Source organism: Notamacropus eugenii, chromosome 3 (assembly GCF_028372415.1).
Source record: "Notamacropus eugenii isolate mMacEug1 chromosome 3, mMacEug1.pri_v2, whole genome shotgun sequence".
Taxonomy (NCBI): domain Eukaryota; kingdom Metazoa; phylum Chordata; class Mammalia; order Diprotodontia; family Macropodidae; genus Notamacropus; species Notamacropus eugenii.
In genome coordinates this window covers 52458722-52481445 of record NC_092874.1, presented here as the reverse complement: position 1 = coordinate 52481445, position 22724 = coordinate 52458722, and the positions used below count along the sequence as shown (strand labels likewise).

Sequence of the window (22724 nt, the reverse complement as noted above, 5' to 3'; positions counted from 1 at the left end):
TCCCCCGCCCGCCCTCGCCGCAGCCCCCGCAGGCTCCTCGCCCCTTTCTCTCCCGCGGACCCCCCGCCCGCAGCCCGCCGCCCCGGCCCGGCCTGGGCGCAGCTTCTCGGCCCCCGGGGGACGCAGGGGGTGCAATGCGCCAGGCTGCGGGGAGCTCCGCGGCGGAGGCAGGCGCTTCCCGGGGCACCACGTAGAAAGTCTGGGCGAGCGGGGAGCAGGCGGCGGCGGCATCCGCGGCCCCTCGGACCCTCTCCTCCCGCGCCCCGCACCCGCCCCGCCCCGCAGCCCCGACGGCGGGGCCAGGCCCGCGGGGCTCGGGACTCGTCCGCCCGGCTCCGCTCCGCGCCCTCCCGCGTCGCCCGAGGCTGAGCCTCCTCCCCCGCCCCGCCCGCCCCCCGGTCTCCCGCATCTGCCTGGGCTAGGGTCCGGGCTCGGGAAGTGTCCCGGGCCCCGCGGTCCCGATGTGTGACCTGATCGAGCCCCAGCCGGCGGAGCGGATCAGCAGGATGAAGAAGTTGCGCCGAACTTTGTCCGAGAGTTTCAGCCGCATAGGTGAGGCTGGGGGCTGGGGGCTGGGGGGCTGGGGGCTGGGGGCCGGGCCCCCCCGTCCGTCCTCCGCCAGCCCCGGGGGGGGGTCAGCGGGGGGCTGAGTGCGCGGGGGGCCCGCGGGTGCCCGCAGGACACTCGCTTGGTGGGGATTCCAGTCCGTTATTCGCTTCCCCCCATCCTCCTCCCAGCGCGGGGCAGTGGTGTGGCCGGTTGTTCCCCCGGACCGCGGCCGGCCGGCTGGGGCAGCTTTGGGGGTTCCTGAAAAGGTGGAACCGAAACTCAAGGGGACATTTGCCAACCCATGAAACCCCAGAGGGAGTGACCGCCCCCAGGGGCACCTCTGGGCGGGCACTTAGGGTTTCCAGGAATGCCAGGGGTGATGGTAGCCAGGGGCCACCGAGACCCCCGTTTGTGGATGCTTTACAGAACGTGTGCCAGACCCACCTACCGCGAAGAGCCCCCTTGTCAGTGACCGGGAACGGCTGACTTCATTCTTTTTTTGATTCCAAAAAACTTTTTGGGAACTTCAGGCTTTTAGTAAAGACCAATCTTGTAACTGTTTCCTGGATTTCAAGGACTGACAGCAGAACTTGCCCCTTTGACTTAGCCAACTTGGGAAGGCAGCAGCAGGGTGCCCGGGTCACTGTCATCTGTGCGCGGTGGTGCCAACAGCAGGAACGTTCTGCCGCTTATTAAACTGAGCCACAGGCACTGGGTCTTTGTTTCAGGTTTTTAATGGCCATGTTGGTGAAGGTGTTAATGGAAATGGCCAATTCCACCCCTCCCCACTCCCAAAGGAACAAAAGGGCTCTAAGTAGTGTTTGCATGTATATATCTGTAGTTTAACGCAGATAGAATATTTGTGCTAAATGAACTTTTGACATTTACAAACATACCCTAAAAATGTTCCCTGTTCCCTTATCTTTTCTCAACTAAAAGTCAGTTCTGAGGATATGGATTTAGTGGTGGTGTCTTTGTTTTCCATTGACTTATGAATAGGTAAGTCAATTCAGACTGTACAACAGCCCAATCTCCCTTTAGAGTCTTAAACTCAAGCCCAGAATTAATATTAACATCCAAGTTTTCCTTGCAAGTATATGGTATATTTGTAAGTTCCCTCATCAGAGTTTGAAATCCTCAGGAAATAAAGTTTCAAGATTAAAAAGAGCATTTGTTTGTAAGTACTTATACATTTGTAAGTACTTCGTGCGCAATGTTTATTATTAATAATACTGGTAATTCAGATTCTAATCCAGATGACCATATAGGCCTCTGTTCTTGCAGTCCATTAGCTTAATGTTTTAAAAACATTTTACTGTGTATTTTCTAATATTAATGACTCCGTTGGAGTCAAGCCAGTTTTGTATTAAATAATTAATGTCAGTTGCCTTGGTAAGAAACTAAGGAAATGAACACAACAGATAAATTTAATATTAACCATGTCTATGTTTCAATAATATCTAAGTCTTCATTTTTTATTTCCATTTTGTAAGACATAGATTAAGTAGAATCTTGGGGAAGTGGAATATTGTGGGTAATTGAAATTTCAGGTTTATTGAGGGTTAGGTTGTTTTCCTTTCCAGCCTTTGTTGAGATATTAAAAATATGAGTAAATTTTCCTGCTTTACAGTGTGGTGAATATGACTGATTGCTTCTTGGAGTTCCGGAAGGCCCTCATCCCAAACATTAATTAAAAGTATAGATTTACAAAGTCTAGGAGATTGGGTTAAAGCCACACTGAGGTTGGATAATATATTGGAAGTTGCTTTTTGGATTTATCCTTGCTATCGATTTATTTTCTTGTAATTTTCCTCTTTTACCTAAAAGTAAAGATTGTGTTTGAAGACTTTTTAGCTATTTGGGTTTTATCTAATTGGAACTTTATTGTACTGGAATTAAAATTTTAAAAGATTGCACTGTTGTAGCTTTTGGAAGAAAGTGCTGTGAAATGAGGGGCAAAGGGACAGATCTAACTTGGAGTCTTCTGGCTTTCTTCATACATCAGTTATCTGTGTCTTGGTAGTTCATGGTGGGATCAAATTGCTGATACTTTTCCCGGTTCTGCAATTTGACACGCCACTACCCTTCTCCTTCCCTTGTTCAACTCAGATGGGATTATTGCAGAATGCCTGCTAGAAATAGCATCCTTCTTACTGACTTAGTTCTGCCCTTTATTTTGTGTGCAATTCCTAAGGGTAGTTTAAAATATCTTTGTGATACACAGTGGCATTGTTTAATTGCAAGCAGTGACAAATTGCCCAACTAGGAAACCTTGGTTAACAGTGAGGAACAGTCTTTGAAAGTTCTGGCTGTTCAATCAGTGTTTATAATGCAGACCACAAGAAGTTAGGAGTGCCAGCATGAAGGCCTGATTTGCTCCTCTATTAAATTGGTCCTGCAAGCTTTTCTCCCTTCCTTCAGTAACCATGGACAAGCTGAGATTACTACCTATAAAAGGACCTATAAAACACATTGATTTTCAAGCGATAGAGCCCTAATTTGTGAGGTCTGCCAGCGAGTGACTGGGATATCCACTGGGGCTCCCTCCTAAGACTTGTATAATTGAATCGGAAAGTCACCCATTGATGCTAGTTAGGAATGTTTGTGGCTTATGGCTAAATAATGTCTGCAGTCCCTTCTAATTAGGAATTATTGTAGTTGTCCAGCACATCTCTTTGGTTTTTATTTGATGCCAATAAAACGAACTAAAGAGTGGTGGAAATCTGCTACACGTTGTTCACATGATTGAAGATGTATCTTTATAAATGTTTTTGGAGGGCCAAGGTTAGGAAGTTAGGACATGTTCTCCAGAACCAAACTAAGTTTCTTTACGTTTCCTTCTGGCATAACTTTGCTGTTGAAACAGTGTATTGGAACAGAGAGTGGGAATCCTATGGTTTAGATAATTCTTGTGTACACAACTAATTTTTTTTTAGACTTAGCTTGTCCCAGCACTGAATTTAATAGGAAGACAGATCCTGAATTCCTGCATCTTGTACAGTGAATATATAATTCCAAATCTGAAACATCATCTCAGGAATTGCATCTGTTTGAAGATGGCAGTTATGACATTAACTGATTATAACACTGTGGACCAAAATGGTTACATAGACTGACATTTGGAAACAATCTTACAGTACACTAAGAACTTTAATCTGGAAACCAGGACATTCTAATACTTTACATTATCTTTTAGGAAAGAGTATTTATTTTTTAATCAGCAAGAACATAATTTGACTTGGAGGTGCACAGTTTCCTTAAATAAATGGTTAATAAATAGCACTCCGTTAAACCAGAAGAATGTAGACAGTTTGCTGTTTATTCCTATAGTTGAAGAAAATTATGGGTTAACACTCACATGAATGATATTCACTCTATATTCAATAAAGAGATGCTATGTGAATGTTTAGGAAAGAATTTCTTCATCCACGACACCTTTCATTCATGGTCTTTATCCCTGTAAGAACCGTCAGAGTGATGGTTCATTATTTAGAAAATATTTTTTTTAATGAATGCAAAGTGTCATTCATGTGGGAAGGTATTTTCAAAGGGCTTCTTAGAGCTGTTTGTCCTTGTGAGTCCTGGGATACAACTGGAGAGCAGGCTCTTTTGGAACCTTGTACATATGCTTCTTTTCAAAGATTCTTTTGGGATGCCCTCTTCTCCCCCACCCCTTGCCCTTTTCCACCTGTCTCACCTCCTGATTACCTTCCTCCTTTATTCCTAGAGTAACATATGAGTAAGAGGGAGAACAGTGACATTAGTTTGGGGCTGGGAGGTGGTGTAGACTTTCCACTCTCCCTCACCTTAGTTTGTGATCTTTTTGAGGACAGGTATCCCTCTGTCAAGGCAGCTCCCAATCCCTTCCTGCCTCTTCATTTTCTGAGCCTCGTATTCCCGATAGAGGATCTGTCAGTGTGCTGAGACACACACCCCACTAGTATCCAAAAGAGAGGTGGGGAATCTGCGGCCTCTAGGCCACATGTGGTCCTCCAGGACCTCAGGTGTGGTCCTTTGACTGAATCCAAACTTCACAGAACAAATCTCCTTACATGTGACCTTCTGGTGCGGTGCCCTGGGTGCCGCCTTTTGACTGAGTCCAAGTTTTACAGAACAAATTCTTTTATTAAGGGGATTTGTTCTGTGAAATTTGAATTTAGTCAAAAGGCTGCACTTGAGGACCTTGAGGGACACATGTGACCTTGAGACCACAGGTTCCCCACCTCTGATCTAAAAGCTCAAAGATAGGGATTATTGGGATGGTTCATTTCTTTTCTCTCAGTTTATTTCCAAGTGATATCCTTTTCTGGTCTTTTATGTCATTAATAATGTTGGAATCAGAATTTCAGTGTTGGAAGGGATCTCAGAGGCCCTTGAGTTGAACCCGGATCTTAAAAAAAATGCCTTGTCCAGCGGAGTTGTCAAACACAGACCACAGCCCTCCTAAGGTCAGCTGAAGCAGACAGAAATATGGTGAAGCAAAAGTTAACAAAATAAAATAAAAGTACAATAGAAAGTAGGTAACAGTATGTTTTAAGACTACGTCAGTATGCCACCTGCCCAGACCCCCCTCCCATTTACATTTGACTTGGATGACAATTCCTGCTCTCCTCACCCAGTAAGTTCTCAACGCCCTTTGCTTGACGATGGCCCATTCCCCTTGTGGATAGCTCTTATCATTCATAACAACAATAACTAACATTTATATAGTACCTACTATCTGAGCCTTTAGAGATATCTCATTTGATCCTTACAACAACCCTGGGAGGTAGGTGCTTTTATTTTACAGTTGGGGAAACTGAGGTAAACATAGGGTTGGTTTTTTTTATGTGTTTGATTCAGAGTCACACAGCTATTAAATGTCTGAGACAGGATTTGAACTCAGGTCTTTCTGACTCCAGGCCCAGTGCTTGATCCACCTTTCCACTTTGTTGCCATGAGAGTTTCACTAGAAAGTCTTTCCAGACTTTAAGCCCAAATTTGGTTCTTTGCAGTATCCTCCCATTTATCCTTGTCTTACTTTCTGGGTCCGAGCGAAACAAGTCCAATCCCTCTTCTGTTGGCCAGCCTTTCAAATACTTGCATCTTTCATGTTTCTCTCCAGTCTTCTCTTTTTACCCTGATTATCCAAATGAACCTTACCCAATGGTACACACTCATGGAAATTGAACCTGGGTCTTCCTGACTCTGGGTCTGTTGTACTGCTTTTAGTGTGTGATGTCATCTGCAGAAAATGGAAACATTTGAGGAACCTCTCTATTTAGGAGCAAGTTTTCTTTTGTTCAGACCCCATGTAAACCATCTCCCAGGACCTTGTTATTAGTACAGTACTACGTTGGGTAAGCAAGACATGGTGTTCGTATCCTTCCTGAGACTCTTACTAGTTGTATGACTGAGCAAGCCATTTAATCTGGCGTAGCTTCAGGTTCCTCATTTGTAAAATGGAGATAATTATAACACCTACCTCACTGGGTTATGAGGATAACATCAGAACCCATGCCAAGCACTATGGAAACGTTAAAGTGCTGTATGAATGCTGTTTAATGAATTGCTAATGCTAACATATGCGTAATTACTGCTACTACTACTACTATTACTAATACAACTGCTACCACCATGCTTTATTGCAGTTCTTCAGAGTACCTTATCTGCCATAGTTTTTGAATATTACTTTGTACTCTCTCAGTTTCCCCTCTCTTCCTCTATCCCTCTCTCCATCCCTTTTCTCCCTTCTCTCTCTCTCTCTCAAGAAACCTCTCCCCCCTCTTTCTCCCTTTCTCTTTTTGGGGTGGTGGAATTATTCTGATGGTAGGTATCTTGATCTCATGTGACAGACAATTTAATATAAAGAATAGTTAAAATATTTGTGAAACTAGATTGTAGTGTTCCTGGGGGAAGGGATTGTGTTTTATGTAACACTGTACCTGCTGTAATAAAAAAAAAAATTGATGAATAAATGCCTGGAGTATACTTATGCAGATATCAAATATTTTATTTTTGTTTAGCTTAGTGTATCAGCATATAGCTCATTACAAAAATCATGATAAATGAATTGATTAGAAAGGAATGGAATATTTTTACCCTAAGAGAGCTTACCAACTGAATTTTTTTTTTTTAATAGAGAACTATTTCTATTGGCTAGTGTAAACCATGAATGGTTTATAGTGAATCGGTTAACAGCTGGGACTGGAGAAAAGAATTTTTTGGAGTCAGCATTTCTGGGCATGGAAACACCCTCCACCTGACCCAGATGTGGGTAATTTAGTGCCTTAGTGAGTTGTTGGGGGCATGGAGAGGTTATGGAATTTAACCTGTGATTGCCCGGACAGTCCGTATTTGAGGCAGGGCTTTGTGACTCCGAGGTATTCATTGGGCTACCTGTGTGGCTACATAGAGAGAGGGTGGGCTAACAATCTTTTTGGCTGCCTTAGCAAAATATCTCCAAAAATTATCTCTTTAAATTCTTTTGAGGATTTTATTTTCCTGTGGCAGTAACCTGGGCAATTGGACAAGAATTATGCCATTTTTCTATCAGAGAGCTTTTTTTTTAAAATTAAATTTTATTTTATTTTTGCAAACAAAGATCTACCTTCTCTTCCCAGCTCCCCGCCTCATTTAAGAAAGCAAGAAAAACAAAACCCCTCTCAGAGAATTTTTTAACATGTATGGATATGGTAATAAATCAGTCTGATTGTACAAGCAAATTGAAAGCAAGATTAGAAAATTGAGACTGTAACTAAGTACAGACTTTTTATTTTTCATTCATTAGATATCATTCCCTGTAGTAAAGGATCCTAAGTAAGCTATTTCACGTTTATCAATTTCATAAAAAGGGGGAAGAATAAGAATGAACAATTCTGGAGAATATTCATTATTTTTCCTGCTTTGTTTCATTAGAAAGGACACATTTATCATATAAATCAGTGAGTGAAGGATTTTTCAGAGGACTGCGTGCTGTCTCCATACAAGCTTTGATTTCACAACTTCTAACTTAGGTACATTGCTAGCAGAGGACAATGGCCCTTATTTTGATTTTTGCAGCTGCAGTGTAACATGTGGTAGACTTGGAGTATTATTCATAATCTTTGTTGTGGTGCCAGACTACTTTGAATTCTATATTTTTTTATACTGCATTAATTAGAACAGTTCTGTTAACCTATCAACTTTAGGTACGTCAGCCAATGCATACATCTTCCTTAAAAGATACACATGTTTTTCAGTGGTTGTTGGATTTAATCCCCTAGAGATAAGACCCCAGCACATGAAAAATTAAATGATTCTTGTACTCGTCAATGACAATATTTCAGTCGTGCAGATGGGCAGTTTATTTGAATTTCAATTCAGGTCTCTGGTAGCTTCCAGAAAACCTTTCAAACTAATTATCTTCTTGAATAGTGAGTTTGCTTGCTGAAATTGTCGTGCAAAAAAAGTGGCCAAAATATGTTTTCTCCTAGGTATTGCTGTTCTGACACCCTCAGACCTTTCCCCCACTTCATTTAAACTTCTCCAGTCATGTCAGATGGCTCAAGGAATGCTCCGCAGAGCGAGGCTGTGTCATTGGAACAGTCCACAGGAAATAATGACCGATCTGTTTGTAATACACACACCATGCTGAAATTCCTGCATTAAATTTTTGGGTGCATGCAACAAAGGAATGTGAAAAAGGGAAATATTACTTTACAATTCCGGTTTGGTGTACTTTACTGGAAATGTTTTCAGAGTGAGAAAGTATGGTAGAAAAGATGCGTTGTGAACTCCATTTTTCCTTACCTGAAAGGACAGTTTGATTTACATATTTATGAAAAACATCTCACAAAGATGCATGCTGTGCAATTCCATATCTCATTTTCACTTTCATATTTTGATCATAAAATTGTTATTCAGGCTAGTATAGTCTTTGCTTTCAGAAACAAGACCATGTTACTTCATCACCCCCAACCCTATCCCCACTTTCCAAACATAGTTACTTTTGCTCTTTTTTTCAAAATTCGTGACAATAACTGTTTCCTTTTTTTTTTCTTTTAAAGCCTTGAAGAAAGAGGACAGCAGCTTTGATGAGGTAGGTTCAATTTCTTTATCTTATGTTGGATGTATTTAATTACTGCCAGGAATATTCAGTTTCTGCCAATTCCTCACTTGGAAACAGAGAATGTTTGGGTGTTTTGTTTTTGTCAGCAAGTGTTTACTACTTTCACACTCTCGTGAAGTGGTGATTCCCATAGTGATCAGATTAATTTTATAGGAAGTTTGAACTTCTAGGTTAATTTCTTGGCACTGAACAGGGAAAAAATACCTTTTATGTATTTAAAAAGAAAATGGCATTGCCCTTTGTATGGTTGTTGGCATTTTTGGCAAATGGATTTTGTGTAGTGGCTGCTAATGAAAGTGTTGCAGAAGCCAGATGGGATACATGCAGTTGGGTTAAACCCACAACTCTGAGTTGGGCACCATTTTGGGGACTCCGAACTCCATTGGGGATTTACTACAAGGTCGACACCATGCCCTCTCTCCCAGTCTTCCAGAGGAAGGGTTGAATTTTCGAGTTCTAGTTTTCCTAATCTCTATCAGATCCAGCATCCACCTTATTTGTCTCCTTGCTATGGAATGGCAGGTAACCTCTTATAATAAAGTAGTAGAGAGTTCTTAACTAATCTGTAAAGCTAAAAGCCACTTTTCAGTCACTAAGCATTTATTAAATTCCTAGCTAGCCACTATTCCAGATATCTTCAATGTAGTTTTAAAATTATACTTGATTTCCACATTTTTAAACATAATTAGCAATATCGGTAGTGTCTCCTGGGAACAGAGAATTGCTTGAAAGCATGAGTGTAAGTAGACAAAGATCCTGAGATGCTATTATAATGCAATCCATCCAGAGACACAGGGAAAGTGTCTGTGTCCTTGTGTGTTGAAAATGCTTTACCCAAAGTATTGTCACTTCTACTTTGCCTTTTTACAGTGGGTCTGTGTATGGAATGTAACCTCAGCTCTGGCTTGCCAGAAATTCTGAGTTCCAGGATATTCAGCCCCACTTTATTTCTACTCAGACCAATTATCCACCTACCCCAGGCTGGAAGTGGAGATGGATTTCGGTAGTGTCATTGCTTTTCTAAGCTGACTCTGTTTGGTTTTCCTGCAATGAATTGTACCCAGTCAGAGTCTCTGGACCCCAAATGCTCTTTCCCAGCATCTCTATAACATCATATTAAATTTTGTTACCTTGGCCTGGAGCAGCGGAAACTTCTAATAACCCCCTTTCAGAAATCATCAGTTGTTCTGATGTCCTGACCGCCATCCCTGGGTGCTTGTGCCTTGGTTTGGTTCAGCCATTTGGGACTATTTCCCTCTATCTTAGGGATGAAAAGGTGCAGCATGCCTTTTGATTCAGCCCTGTGATTTTTATTGGCAAGGGGAGCTCCCTCTCTGCCAATGCCAATTTGCCACTCTTTTGCTCTTCATCCTTTTCCAGAGTTGCCTGGAACATGGTAAGGTTAAGCAGCTTCCAAGGGCCAACTAGACTTTAATATCTTACCCAGGTCTTGATACCAAGACCAGTTTTCAAGCAATATCTCCAGACAGCAATAAGATAAACTTCCTAATCAGTCAGTTTTTTTCTGTCCCACTTAGATCCTCCAGAGAGGTCAAAGGCCTTACAGACTTTCAGAACTTGAAGAAACCTTAGGGATCATAGAGGCCCATTCTCTTAATTTTACACTTGAGAAAACAGAGGTGGAGTGGCTTGTTCTGCTGTTGATTAGCAGGGGCCAACATCACAGGTACTACAACCAGACCTGCCATACAAGAAGACTCTGCTTAGCTTTTACTTTGGTAAAGCAGCTGAGTCCCTCCGAAATCCTCTGTGTGGGGTCTCTTATTAGGAACACTGCATAGAAATAGCTAAGTGGTCCAGTGGATAGAGTGCTGGGCTTTGAGTCAGGAATTTTCTTCTTCCTCAGTTCAGATCTGACTTGACACTTAACCATCAGTGTGACTCTGGACAAATCAGTTCACCCTGTTTGCCTCAGCTTCCTCATCAGTAAAATGAACTGGAGATGGAAATGGCAAACCACTCCAGTAACTTTGCCAAGAAAACCCCAAATGAGGTCACAGTCAGACATGATTGAAAATGACCAAAGAACAACAAATCATCGCTTCAGACTTCATCCAAAATAAGGTTGAATGTGACATTAATGTATCATTTCAATAACAATATTCTTTCAAAGCAGAAACTTTGTTATATAGGAGAAAGTGCCCTGGATTAGGTTAGGGGTCCTGTATTTGAGCCCCACCTTGACCAGTGATCAGATATGTGACTGAGCAAATTGTTGATTTTTCTGGGCCTTGCTCTCTTTCCTATAGGAGGACACTGGACTAAGCCAGTGCCTTGGAGACATTTTGACTCTAATTAATTAGTAGACTAACCAGATGCATATTTTAAACAAGAGAAGACTGGGCATCTCTTATGGCACATCTAATGCCAGTTCCCTTGACATCTATACCTCAACTACCTTTCTCCTTGCATACTTGCAGACATGTGTTACAAATTCAAATTCAAATCTTGAAACTTGGGGGCTGAGTCCCTTTTATTTCTATAAAGCAGCTAGGCTCAGCCTCTTTCCCAAGACAGTATTTATGGACAGAGAAGATGTTAGTCTCTAGAGTGGTCTGCTCTTGAGGGCTGGAAGGAGGCTGTATTCTTGTGGCAGAAAGTGGCCCTTGAAACTTTTAATTTTTCCAGTATTTTTTAATGAATTCCTGTGATTTGGAGTTTTTTCTTCCCCTCCTTCCACATATGTCTCCTTTTTTCCTCCCCATAGACAGCACAAATACACACACATACCTACATTCACAGAGCTTGAGTTTTGCTGAAAAGAGAGATTGTAGAAATGCAGACATGATTTAAAAGAATTTCTGTCTTCTATTTTACTCCTCTGAAATACTTTCTTGCAGTTAAAAACAAAACATCACCTTCTAACAATAGTCAAGAACTGTGTTTAAATGTTAGAGAGAGAAAACCTGAAATTGGGTTGCAGATTTGCAGTCCTAAGCAAAATATTTGGCATTTCTCTGAGGCCCTGCAGATTTGGAGTAAGATAGCTGAGCCTGTGCACATACTCCTGATGGCGACTGAGGTTTTTATTCAGAGGCTTTGTTCTCGGACACCCCCCCCCCCATTTCTTAAGAACTCTTCCCCCTTCTTTTTGGCATAGTAACTCTTGGATTATATAGTGTTGGCATTTCGTGCCCTTGTCTTTTCCCTGTGTGACATCGAGTTTGGAGTTCAAAACTTTTATACAGGTGCCCAAAGTGAACGTTGGTTTGGTTTATCCTTATGCTTGCTCTCACACACAGTCATGTCACCAGCTGTTTCATTAGGGATTTTTTCCCCTCCTCAATCCACTAAATGGGTTTAAACTTGGGTTAAGGCATTTTAATAGAGGTCCAGGCTCCTACTCTGTTCCTTGTGGAGAGAGTTAAAGAGGAATCCTTTGGGTGTGGTTCACCATTTCTTTCACAAGTCACATATGCAAAACAACCTGTGAAAAACCAAAGAGAAAAAAACCCAAGAGAACTCAAAGTCTAAGGAGAATTCCCTAAATGGTGGAGAGATTCTAGAGTAAAAAGGGAAAAAAGCCACTCCCCCCCAAACCTAAACTATTCTTTTTTTTTTATTTGTTTGGGAAAAAATGACTTTGGGCTTTTAAAAAAATCATTTATTTATTCATTTACTCATTCATTTATCTATATTTTTATTGTGTTTTAAGTCCTGAGTTATCTCTTTCCTTCTCTCCCAACCATGCATTAGAGAAGGCCAACATCTCATAGAGAGGTATATGGAACCATACAATACATATTTCCGTATACCAGTTCTTTCTCTGAAAGTGGATAGCGTTTTCCTTCATGAGTCCTTCCTGGTTGATTTGAATGATCATATTACTCAGAGTAGCTTAGTCATTCCCAGTCACTCTCCAAACAATATTGCTGTTAACTGTATACAGCGTTCTCTTGGTTTTGTTCATTTTACTCTGCATTATTTTGTGGATGTCTTTTCAGATTTTTCTAAAACCAACCTTCTCCTCATTTCTTATAGTAGCCATACAGTAGTATTTCATCGCAATCATATACCACAACTTGTTCAACCATTCCCCAATTGATGGGCATCCCCTCAGTTTCCAGTTCTTTCCCACCACAAAGGGAACCGCTATAAATATTTTGGAACATAGACGTTCTTTTCTTTCCTGCCCCCCCATCACCTTGGGAATGAGATCTAAGAGTGGTATTGCTGGGTCAAAGGGTATGTGCTGTTGCATAACTATGAGGTTTTAATTACTTTTTTACCCTTAGAAACAATGGCTTTGCATAAGAGAAGTGGAATTCTATAGACCTCTACCACACTTGTATTTTTTAATCAAATTGAACTCAGTTTGTAAGACTTTGTATTCATTTTGTGTTGATTCTTAATGAAATAGCTTTTTTGACTTGGCAAGAGCTGTAAGCAAATATTTTTACTTCCTGCTGAAAAATTTAACTATGACTTTTTGGGTAAGTCAATCAATTTTTTCTGGGGCCTCAATTTCTACATCTGAAAAATGAGGGAATTAGAAATATACCTAAAGACCATTGTTCAATAATTGTATGATTTCTTGTTTTGTTGGAGGTTGTGCATGAGGAGGCTTAAGCGTAAGCTCTTATTAAGATAAGTAAGGGGAAAAATAAGACTGTAGCAAAAACCTATGTTAGCAAATGTCTAGAAATGGGTTTTTTTAGCTCTTAAGACGGCTCTGAGAATTGGCATAAATTCAATTCAGGGTTTCCAAGGAAAATTTTCCAAAGGCACAGCTTTCTTTAGACTACTATTGCTGGAAATATCCTGTCCAGGTACACTGAGGAGACCGCCTGGCAAAATGGAAAGAGCTGATTCTGGAATCAGACCTCTTGGGTTCCTATTTCACTGCAGATGTTGTCTCACCTTGGACAAGTCACTTCGTTTCCCTCAACTGTTAAATGAGAAGGTTGGGCCTGAATATTGTCCATGGCTGTGTTGGTGGGGGCTCAAGGGCGGGCAGCAGAAACGCCTATGGTCAAAGGTTACTTGTTTAATATTATTTCTCTTCCATACTAGTGACTTACATGAAATAACTGTAAAATAAGGTAAAATGAAAATAAATTCAGAAGAAATTTTCAGGAGTAGTGATATAAATGAGAGGCTCTGACATCTTGAATAGAGAGCGAATCTCTGAGTCAGGTTCAGCTTGTCCCTGTCACATGGGGGTTGCCAATGGGCATTGCTAGAAACTGTTTCTCTCCTGAGCTGCTTATACTTAAGAAATCTCAGGTCCAACCCACATGATCCAGATGTGGTTCCTGCCTGTGTTAAATGTCTATCTTTTGAGGAGAAAAGCTATGGCCAAGTGCCAATATCTGTATGCATTTGGGAGTGCCTAGTAGAGACTCAAAGGGGGCACTTAACTAATACTTCACTTTTCAAGTCTATATACATTTAGTGGAAGTCCTTCTTGGTACCTTCAGTATTTATTTAAGACTTAACTTACCTGCTTGGTACAAAATGCAAGGCTGTTGAAACTGAAATTATGCCTCCGAAATGCATTTTTGTTCAAATTTGTCTTGAATGTAAACAGGGTAATTCAGGAGATTGCTAATTATTCTTTGCTGGAGATGGTAAGACTTTGGTTTTGGTGATGGTGGCTAATGGTTTTAGTGGTAAATTCATGGCTGGCTGAGCCGTGGCTGAGCAATCCCCCTTTGGATTTTTGACAAAGGTGTATGTGAGTTAAAAAAAAATAGACTCTCAACATTTTCCATTTGTCCAATATTTTTGCTTTAGGCTTTTGTATCATCTTTCCCCCGATGTGCTTCAAATGCTGCTTCTACAAGTTGAGAAAATAGCTCTGTAAGATAGATCAAGGGAATAGTCTAGAAGGTGAGAGGCTGCATATTGGCACATAATAAGCACTTAATAAATGTCCTTTTATTTTATGGAGAGAGCACAGAACTGGGAATGAGGATATCCAGGTTCAAGTCCTGGTATTGCCTTCAAAGAGTTGGTTGTATGACCTTCAGCAAATCATTGTACTTCCCTGGGCCTGTTTCCTCCTTAGTAAGATGAGGGGCGGTGAAGTGATTAGAGTCCTGGGTCCTGGAGTCAGGAAAGCACATCTTCCTGAGTTCAAATCTGGCTAGCTGTGTGACCCTGGGCAAGTCACTTCACCCAGATTGCCTCAGTTTCCTCACCTGTAAAATGATCTGGAGAAGGAAATGGCAAACCACTCCAATATCTTTGCCAAGAAAACCCCAAATGGGGTCACAAAGAATCAGACTAAAAAACAACAAAAACATGAGGAAATTGGACTCTCTGACCTTGAATATCACCTCTCCACTAATTTCTTATAATTGTTATGGTTTCCCTTTAGCCACTCAGTGACGATCTGTATCAGAGTGAGAGCTGTGAGTTTTCTCTGTAGCTCTGGGATATTAGGAAGCAATATAGTAACTTGAGAAGGAATGAATTACTGGTTTCTTGAGAGCAAGTACTTTGGTTTTTATATTGTCCTTAATATTTGATGGAAATTTTTAGTAATTATTAATAGTCCTAATACATGTATTTCTGTAATATTTCTTCTGTAATATTTCAGGGTTTTTCCATGATAACCTGTGAAGTGAGCCATCCAAATAGTAGTATCTCTAGCAAATGAAGAAATGAAGATTCACGAGAGGTTAAGGAATTTGTCTGGGATCATACAGTCAGTAAATATTGGGTTTACAATTTAAATTCAGGACTTTCTAGACTCTAGGTTGAGGGTAGTGACAAACATACCACTGTAACCCATGCCCAGGGGCTTTTAACCCAGGTCTCATTTATACTGATCCAGTCTTCTCCAAGAGGGTGGCCACTCTGTCTTTTCAGGACTCTTAGATTAACCCTGTGAGGGATGGTTCTATCTAGTACTGTAGCTCACAAGCCCCCACCAGTGGGTTTCCTCCGTGATTATCAGGTGATATCAGTCAGCCAGACTTACTTAGCTTTTGGCACGATATTTACCAAAGTGTGGAATAGTAAGGATTGTTGTTGTAAAACATTTCCCCCAGAGTCTGCTGCCAATATATACAGAATCTAGGGGAAGGAAGGTGGACTCAAACGTGGAGAGTGTAAGTGGCAAAGGGGTACCTTATCTTCTGGCTGCTGCATGCTTTTCTTTCCTTCATGGGAAGGTTGGGTTGCATATTCATGAAGCTCCCCTTAGGCATGCTTGATGATCTCTAGTGAACTCCTTGTAGAATTTTGAAGATGCCTTTTCTCAGTAGATAGATGTCTGATTTGTCCTTCATCTCCCATACAGACACCAAGTCATCTGTTCTTGGGAAAGATCTAGCTAGGATCCCTCTCAATCTACAGACACTGGAATGCTTGGGTTGTGCAGGAGCCACAGGGTGGGACAAAATTCAGTCAATCTGAATAGGCTTCCTGTGTAAAAGTCAATTTAGTTGATCCAAGCAGTTTTTAGGGACTTCTAAATTGGTCAAGGACTTTTCACGCTTAGGCTAAAGTCTTTGGTTGATTGTTTCAATAGAAGTATTTAGGTTTTCTTCACACCTATAGTTTAATCTTATTTTAACTCAGGGAAGTGTTTTCACTTGAAAACTCTATCAATCTCTTGCATCTTATGTGTTACTTTTTTAAGAGAGGTAATTTTATTGAATGACTTGGCTGACCCTTTCCTCTCCTGGTGTCACCATATTAACTACTTCCTTGAAAGAGGCAAGGATGTAAGTGGATAAGTCATGAAGATATATGTTTAAATCCCACCTCAGATATTAGTGATCTGTGTGATCCTGGCCAGATAACTTAGCCTCAGTTTCCTTATTTCCAAAATGGCGATAATAATGGTACCTTCTTCATGGGGTTATTCTGAGGCTCAAAAGAGATGGAGCGAAGTACTTGGCAAATCTTTCAACCCACGTCTATGTGAGCTCTTCCTATGTCTCTTATAATTCCCATATTCATTATCTCCTCTGCAAAACTCCCTTTCTGTTAATGACAGCATAGCTCTCTCAGTCGAGAAGCCTCAGAATTTACTTTCAGCTTGTCCTTTGCTCTTTTTGCTTCTGTTTTATTTGTCATTAAATCATGCTGATCCTGCCCTTAGGATATATACGGGAAATCTCAGTGATGCAATAACTAAAGAAATAATGAAATCTATAAAAAAAAAGAAATTGGAAAAGTATCTCTTGTTTTTGCCCTCCCATTTCTGTCCCTGTTGTTGCTGTACTGCTGTTTTGACGATAATTTAGAGTGGCTTCCAGCAGCAGCCCCCCACTTGTTTCTCTCCCCTATCTATAACCCCCTGCAACTGGGTCAGTTCCCCATAAATGCCACTTTGGTGACATGTTACCCTCACTCATAAACTGTTAGTGGCTTTCCATGGCCAAAGGATGAAATACAAAGTCCTTAGCCTGACCTCAGAGATCTATTGCAACTTGGCTCTCTCCTATCTTTTCAGATAGAAACAGTAGTTTGAAATAGTTTATCTTTGGTTCTGCTGTATTTTTGCATCCATGGTGTCTGAAATTGTGAAAATGCCCCACACCCAGGGGTGGGGAACCTGAGGCTTCGAAGTCACATGTGGCCCTCTAGGTCCTCAAGTGTGGCCCTTTGGCTGAATCCAAACTTCACAGAACAAATCCCCTATGAAAGGATTTCTTCTGTAAAACTTGGACTCCTCAAAAGGCCACACCCAAGGCCTTAGAAGGCCACATGTGGCTTTGAGGCTGCAGGTGCTCCACCCCTGTATCAGACTGTGAGAAAATTTGTCAGGTAGCAGCAGTATGGAGTGAGAGAGTCAGCAAGCTTTGTTCAAGTCACCTCGTATTTGTGAGCCTCAGTTTTCCTCATCTGTAGAAGAAAGGATTGGGTTAACTGGAGTTCCTTTCTAGTCCTAGTGCTGTGTGAGTGAATGAATCTTCAACAGCGAATGAAAATTTGGGACATTTTTCATTGTCTTATGATGAATGGTTCACTAACAATCTTCTGTGTATTAGTTTTTCTTTTCTTTTCTTTCCCCTTTCTGTAGTTAATTGGCATTCAGCGCCTGAAGTCTGCCTTTCCCTCATGGCTTGAACAATCTTAAGTGTTTACAATAGGCTTCAGCTTCTTACAAAATGGTGTGCCCCACAGGGAGCACATTATACCTCTTTACTGTTGAATGTAAGTTGAGCTATTGACTTAAATCTATAAATCTGTAAATTGCTTGGTTACCATTGAAATCCCCTTCTCACTCTGCACCAACCTGACAAATGAGATCTGTTAATGCCCGCTTGCCATCTCCCGAATTTAAGGAACTAGAAGCTAGAGTAGTCTGATTATGGATCAAACCCAGTTCATCCTCTAGTCTGTCAGACTATCACTTTGCCAATCAGGTTGTGAGGTAAGACTTACCTTTCTCTATTCAATGGCATCACCATTTATTAACTGTTTACCAAATGCCAAGTGTGATGCTGAGTGCTGAAGATAATAGGGCAAGCCAAACAAACCACAAAAAACCAATCCCAGCTTGAAGGGAGCTTGTGTTCTAGGGAGAGGACAGAAAACACAGAAATACAGAATTCCCAGTCACCCTGGAAGTGAGGGTCAGAGAAGGGCTTTTAAATTGCAGCCTGCTGAATCCAGACTCAGCGTACCTTTCTTTCTGTTGTACCTTGCTGCTGTAGATATGCTCAAAGGTAGCTGGTTTTAATGTGTTGGGATTTTGTTAAATATCTTTTCAGGAAATATGTTAAAATTTTATTTAATCTTTGGGGAATATTAACCACAAGGTGTTTTAAAAAAGGGAATAACTCTTGCATCTTGTTGTACAAAATGGCTAATATGGAAATGTTTTACATAATTGAACATGTATCACCTATATCTGATTACTCACCGTTTCAGGAAGGGAGGAGTGGGGAGAGGGAGGGATAGAATTTGGAGCTCAAAATTTTATATAAAAATGTTTACAGATTGGGGGAAAAAAGGAATACATCTATTCACTTAATCAGGTGGCAGAGCACTGAGTCTGGAGTCTGGAAGACCTGAGCTCAGACATGGCTTCAGACAGTGATTTACCAGTAGTGTGACCCTGGGCAAGTCACTTAATCTGTTTGCCTCAGTTTCCTCAGTTGTAAAATGGGAACAATCATAGCACCTGACTCTCAGAATTGTTGTGAAGATACCCTGAGATAATATCTGTATAAAGTGCCTGGCATAGTACCTGGCACATAGTAGGCATTGTCATTGTTCAGTTGCTTCAGTTGTGTTCAGCTTGGTGATCTGATTTGGGTTTTGGCAAAGATACTGGAGTGGTTTGCGATTTCCTTGTCCAGCTTATTTCCAGATGAGGACGCTGAGGCGACCAGGGTTAAGTGGCTTGCCCAAGGTCACACAGCTAGGAAGCGTCTCAGGTCAGATTTGAACTCAGGAAGATGAGTCTACCTGAGGCCAGGCCCTGCCCTCTACACACCTTGGCTAGTTGCCTGAGGTGACCGCAGAGGCCACTTAGTCCAATGCCCTCACATTTTACAGATGTGGAAACTGAGACCTTGAGATGTTGAGTGACTTGCAGGGTTACGCAGATATTGGCAGAGGTAGGATTTCAGTCCAGGTTCTCTTTCCACTCTTATCATGAACCTATAATTCCTTGGCGATGTTCTTCATACAACCTCTTAAATCATCACTGGTAAGAAAGCTGCAGAGGACCCACACTCACTGGGATTGTCCATTGCTCCCTGGGTGAAGGGGAAGTTTGATTTTTTAGAGATCTCGATGTTGCCTGATTCTGAGCCAGACAGCATATAGCTCTTTACTTTTCATCCTTCTTTTACCATAAGGAAGATTTGATTTATGGTTTTTTTAAAGCCATAAAATAGATTTGCTGCTTATTTTAATGTTGGACAAAATCAGAAAATATATGGCTCATTTCTTTTATGCTTTGAGGTGAAAAAAATGACAAAAATATGATATCAAATATGGCAGGCACGTGTAACATAATTTCTTCCAGTAGTATATGAAATTCAGTCTTGTAGTAAATTAAGACCAAGGAAAATCATCAACATCCAAGCTATGAGTGAGTTATGAAGCTTTTGTTTTATAAGGGAATTAAATTTCCAGTCTCGGATGCAATGAACGTATATTCCAGTTACAGATTTCTCACAGAATAGCTTTTTTAATAAGTAGTTTTTCACCATTTAAAAGCAGCAGTCAAAGTAAAATAATTTGTATATCCACAGAATTATAGTTTTATTTTCTGTGTAAAACATTCACTTTGGATGTTGTTGAATGTCGGTATTAGCTTTTTGACTGACTTTTCTTCAACCAGTGAGGGAAAAACGTTATTACCTTTTTTTTTTTTTAAAGAAAAGTTTACTTTCTTCCATAACTAGAAAAGTTTGTCAGCTACTAGAAATTTCTGTTAGATCAGTGGACCTGGGTTCAGATCCTGCTTGACAGCTAATTGCTGCACCAGCTGGGGGAACTAAATCCTACCTGAGATATTGTCAGATAATACTGTTGCTCCCAGGACTGTGATGTTAAGCGCTTCATGTGTGGGGATGTCATGTGAGTGAGCAGGACTCTGTTTCAAGGCTCTATGTGAGCCATAGAGACATAAGGGAGACTTATTTATCATATGCAGGTAGAGTCTAGAATCCTGTGAGTTGAAACTTTACCTCTCTTAAGTCATAATCAAGATGCTAAAAGGGCTTTGAAAAGTTACTTAGTCTACTTGCTGCCGGGTGGGACTAGAACTGAATGATCCCAGGCAGTTTGCCTACGTTAAAGAAATCCAAGGAAGGAAATTCTATAACATTTCTTGGCAACCTTTCCCGTATTTAACTGCTAGGTAGTTGTGGGAATTTGCATCTCCTTTCTTGTAGTTCAAGATTGTTTTCTCTCGTTTGGTCTTAATTTGAAATGAGCTGTATATAATACGTCATTATCATTTCACATGTTGGAAGTTGAAATATTGATCGCCATAACTAGCGTTTTATAACGTATCATTCACATTTCTGTAGCACTAGAAAGTTCTACAGATCACTTTGCTTACAACAGTCCTGTGAGTTTGATGGTGCCAGGAGTATCATCGCAGTTTTACAAATGTGGAAACTGAGGCCACAGTCTCAGTGGTTTGCCAAGGATTGCTTTCCTCGCTGTCATCCCTGTTATGATAATGAATGTAAGAGAATAATAGTAGGACAGTTACCTCCTCAAGGACCATTTCTGTCTAAATCCTATTGAATGTAGACCAAGAAGAATCAGTTATAACAGTAGTAACAGATGTTCATATAACTGTGAATTTCATAAGACCCTTTCCTCACAACCAACTTGTAAGCTTGGTACTATTTGGTGTTATTTAAGCCTATGTTAGACATGACAAAATTAAAGCTCACAGAGTTTAAGTGACTTACTTGTGGTCACACGTCTTGTAAGTATCCAAGTGGGATTAAAACCCAGGTCTGCCACACCTCCTTCCTTCCTCTAACCTGGGCTGTTTGTCCAGTGGTAGGTGTCTTGGCTCTGCTTTTCTGGGACCATCACAAACCTATGATGAGTATTTACTTGAAGCGTATCTCAGAATTGATCTTCAAAGTCACTCTAGATGTTATCATGAATTAAAAACCTAAAGAATTTTATATGAAAACATTATCCTCTAGAATGAAGGTTTTCAGCTGAGAGTAAGGGTTAAGTAAGTATAAGGATAAAAGAGAACCTTATTATTTGGGTTCCATTTGCCTCATGGTTATTTATTAACATTTAATCGATTGTTTTTTGAGAGACTGAAGAGACAGATGTACATGTTAAGAGGAGTCATTGAATAGCCTTTATGATTTAGCCTTCACTTGTTAAAAATGTCCGCTTTTTTAAAATCTCCAGTCTTTTTGCTGTCAGGGTAGCGTCCCCAAGGGAGTATGATGGACTTGGTGTCCTAGACATCACTAGGTCTTGGTGGAGACTATTCTTTTTACATGATAGAACATTTCTGTTTCTAAATTAGTATCAGGGGGTTGTTATACATAGGGGTTCAGGTGTGCAGAAGGCTTGCTAGCATATGGCATGTCCTGAGAAATCCTCATTTAGCACAGATGTTTCCCCAAGAGGTCTGCCTTGCTTTATTTAAATGATCTTATTATAGCCAACCTCTTTATCCCAGGTGTTGTGAGAAAAGTTACCTTTAAAAAAAAGTTGTCTCTTCTTCATTGTAGAGAGATTTCTTTATTTGTCTCAATATGTCCATCTACATGCGTATGCAAAACAGATCCTTCAGAACTCATCCCAGAGCAGAGTAACCTCGGTTTGGAGCCAGAGAACAGTTAGCCCAAGGGCTCTTAACCCTGAGGTCTTGTTTTCTAGAAATATTTTGACAACTGCATTTCAATATAATTGATTTCCTTTGTAACTCTCTATATTTTATTTTATGGGTTTAAAAACATCATTCTGAGAGGGTGCCCATGCCCAAGGGGTCTGTGACACAAATGAGATGATGAACTTTTGGTCTAGTCCCAATTTCCTCATTTTATGGAAGAGGAAACTGAAGCCCGGGCAGGATAAGCAGTTTAAGGTCATAGAGATAGGATTCGAACCTAGAGCCAGGGTTCAAACTCACTCTAGGTTAGAGATGTCAAACCTGGGCCTGTCCAGCCCTGTGGAACCAGATCGAACTATAACTAGGAAATATTTAGCAAAATAAAAATGTGATGAAACATAGACTACATTGGAACTAAGTTACAGTGCAGCCTGCAGGGATCCTTATGCGCCGACCTTGTTTCTATTTGATTTTGGCTCCATCTCTCTAGGGGATCCTCGTTTGTCTAATAACAATCTTGAGGCATCTTTTATGTTCCACTTTTACCATTTTTGGGCCCCTGTTTTTTGCTTAAGAAAGTTCCTGTGCTGCATTTTGGTGCCTGGAGAGTGAGGGGGTGAGGCATCTCTCCATCAGTTTCAAACTCCCTCTTCTCTGACAGACCCTTTCCTCTGGCATAGTTCTAGGAGGGCACTTTTCTGGAGGGTCTCTGGGAGCCACTATCGTTTCTTCTGAAAGTACCTTGGTCATCTCTCTTCCTCACTGAGGCATTATGGGAAATACCACCAGGCCTATCACTTCACTTACCTCTTTCTTGACATTTAA

General features: G+C 40.9%; 1 protein-coding gene across 2 annotated transcripts in view; it reads left to right on the top strand.

Annotated features, from left to right (window-relative positions):
• Positions 1 to 313: 313 nt before the first annotated feature.
• Positions 314 to 22724, top strand: part of CDK14 (cyclin dependent kinase 14) — a 678242-nt gene continuing 655831 nt past the window's right edge. The window contains exons 1-2 of one of the 2 annotated variants that reach the window (XM_072651519.1): positions 314 to 552; positions 8577 to 8608. In XM_072651519.1, coding sequence (XP_072507620.1) covers positions 462 to 552; positions 8577 to 8608 — 123 coding nt within the window. In that variant the 5' untranslated portion in view covers positions 314 to 461. Of the gene's footprint in view, positions 553 to 716; positions 1549 to 8576; positions 8609 to 22724 lie in introns of those variants that run through there. The other variant, XM_072651521.1, reaches the window with a different exon arrangement.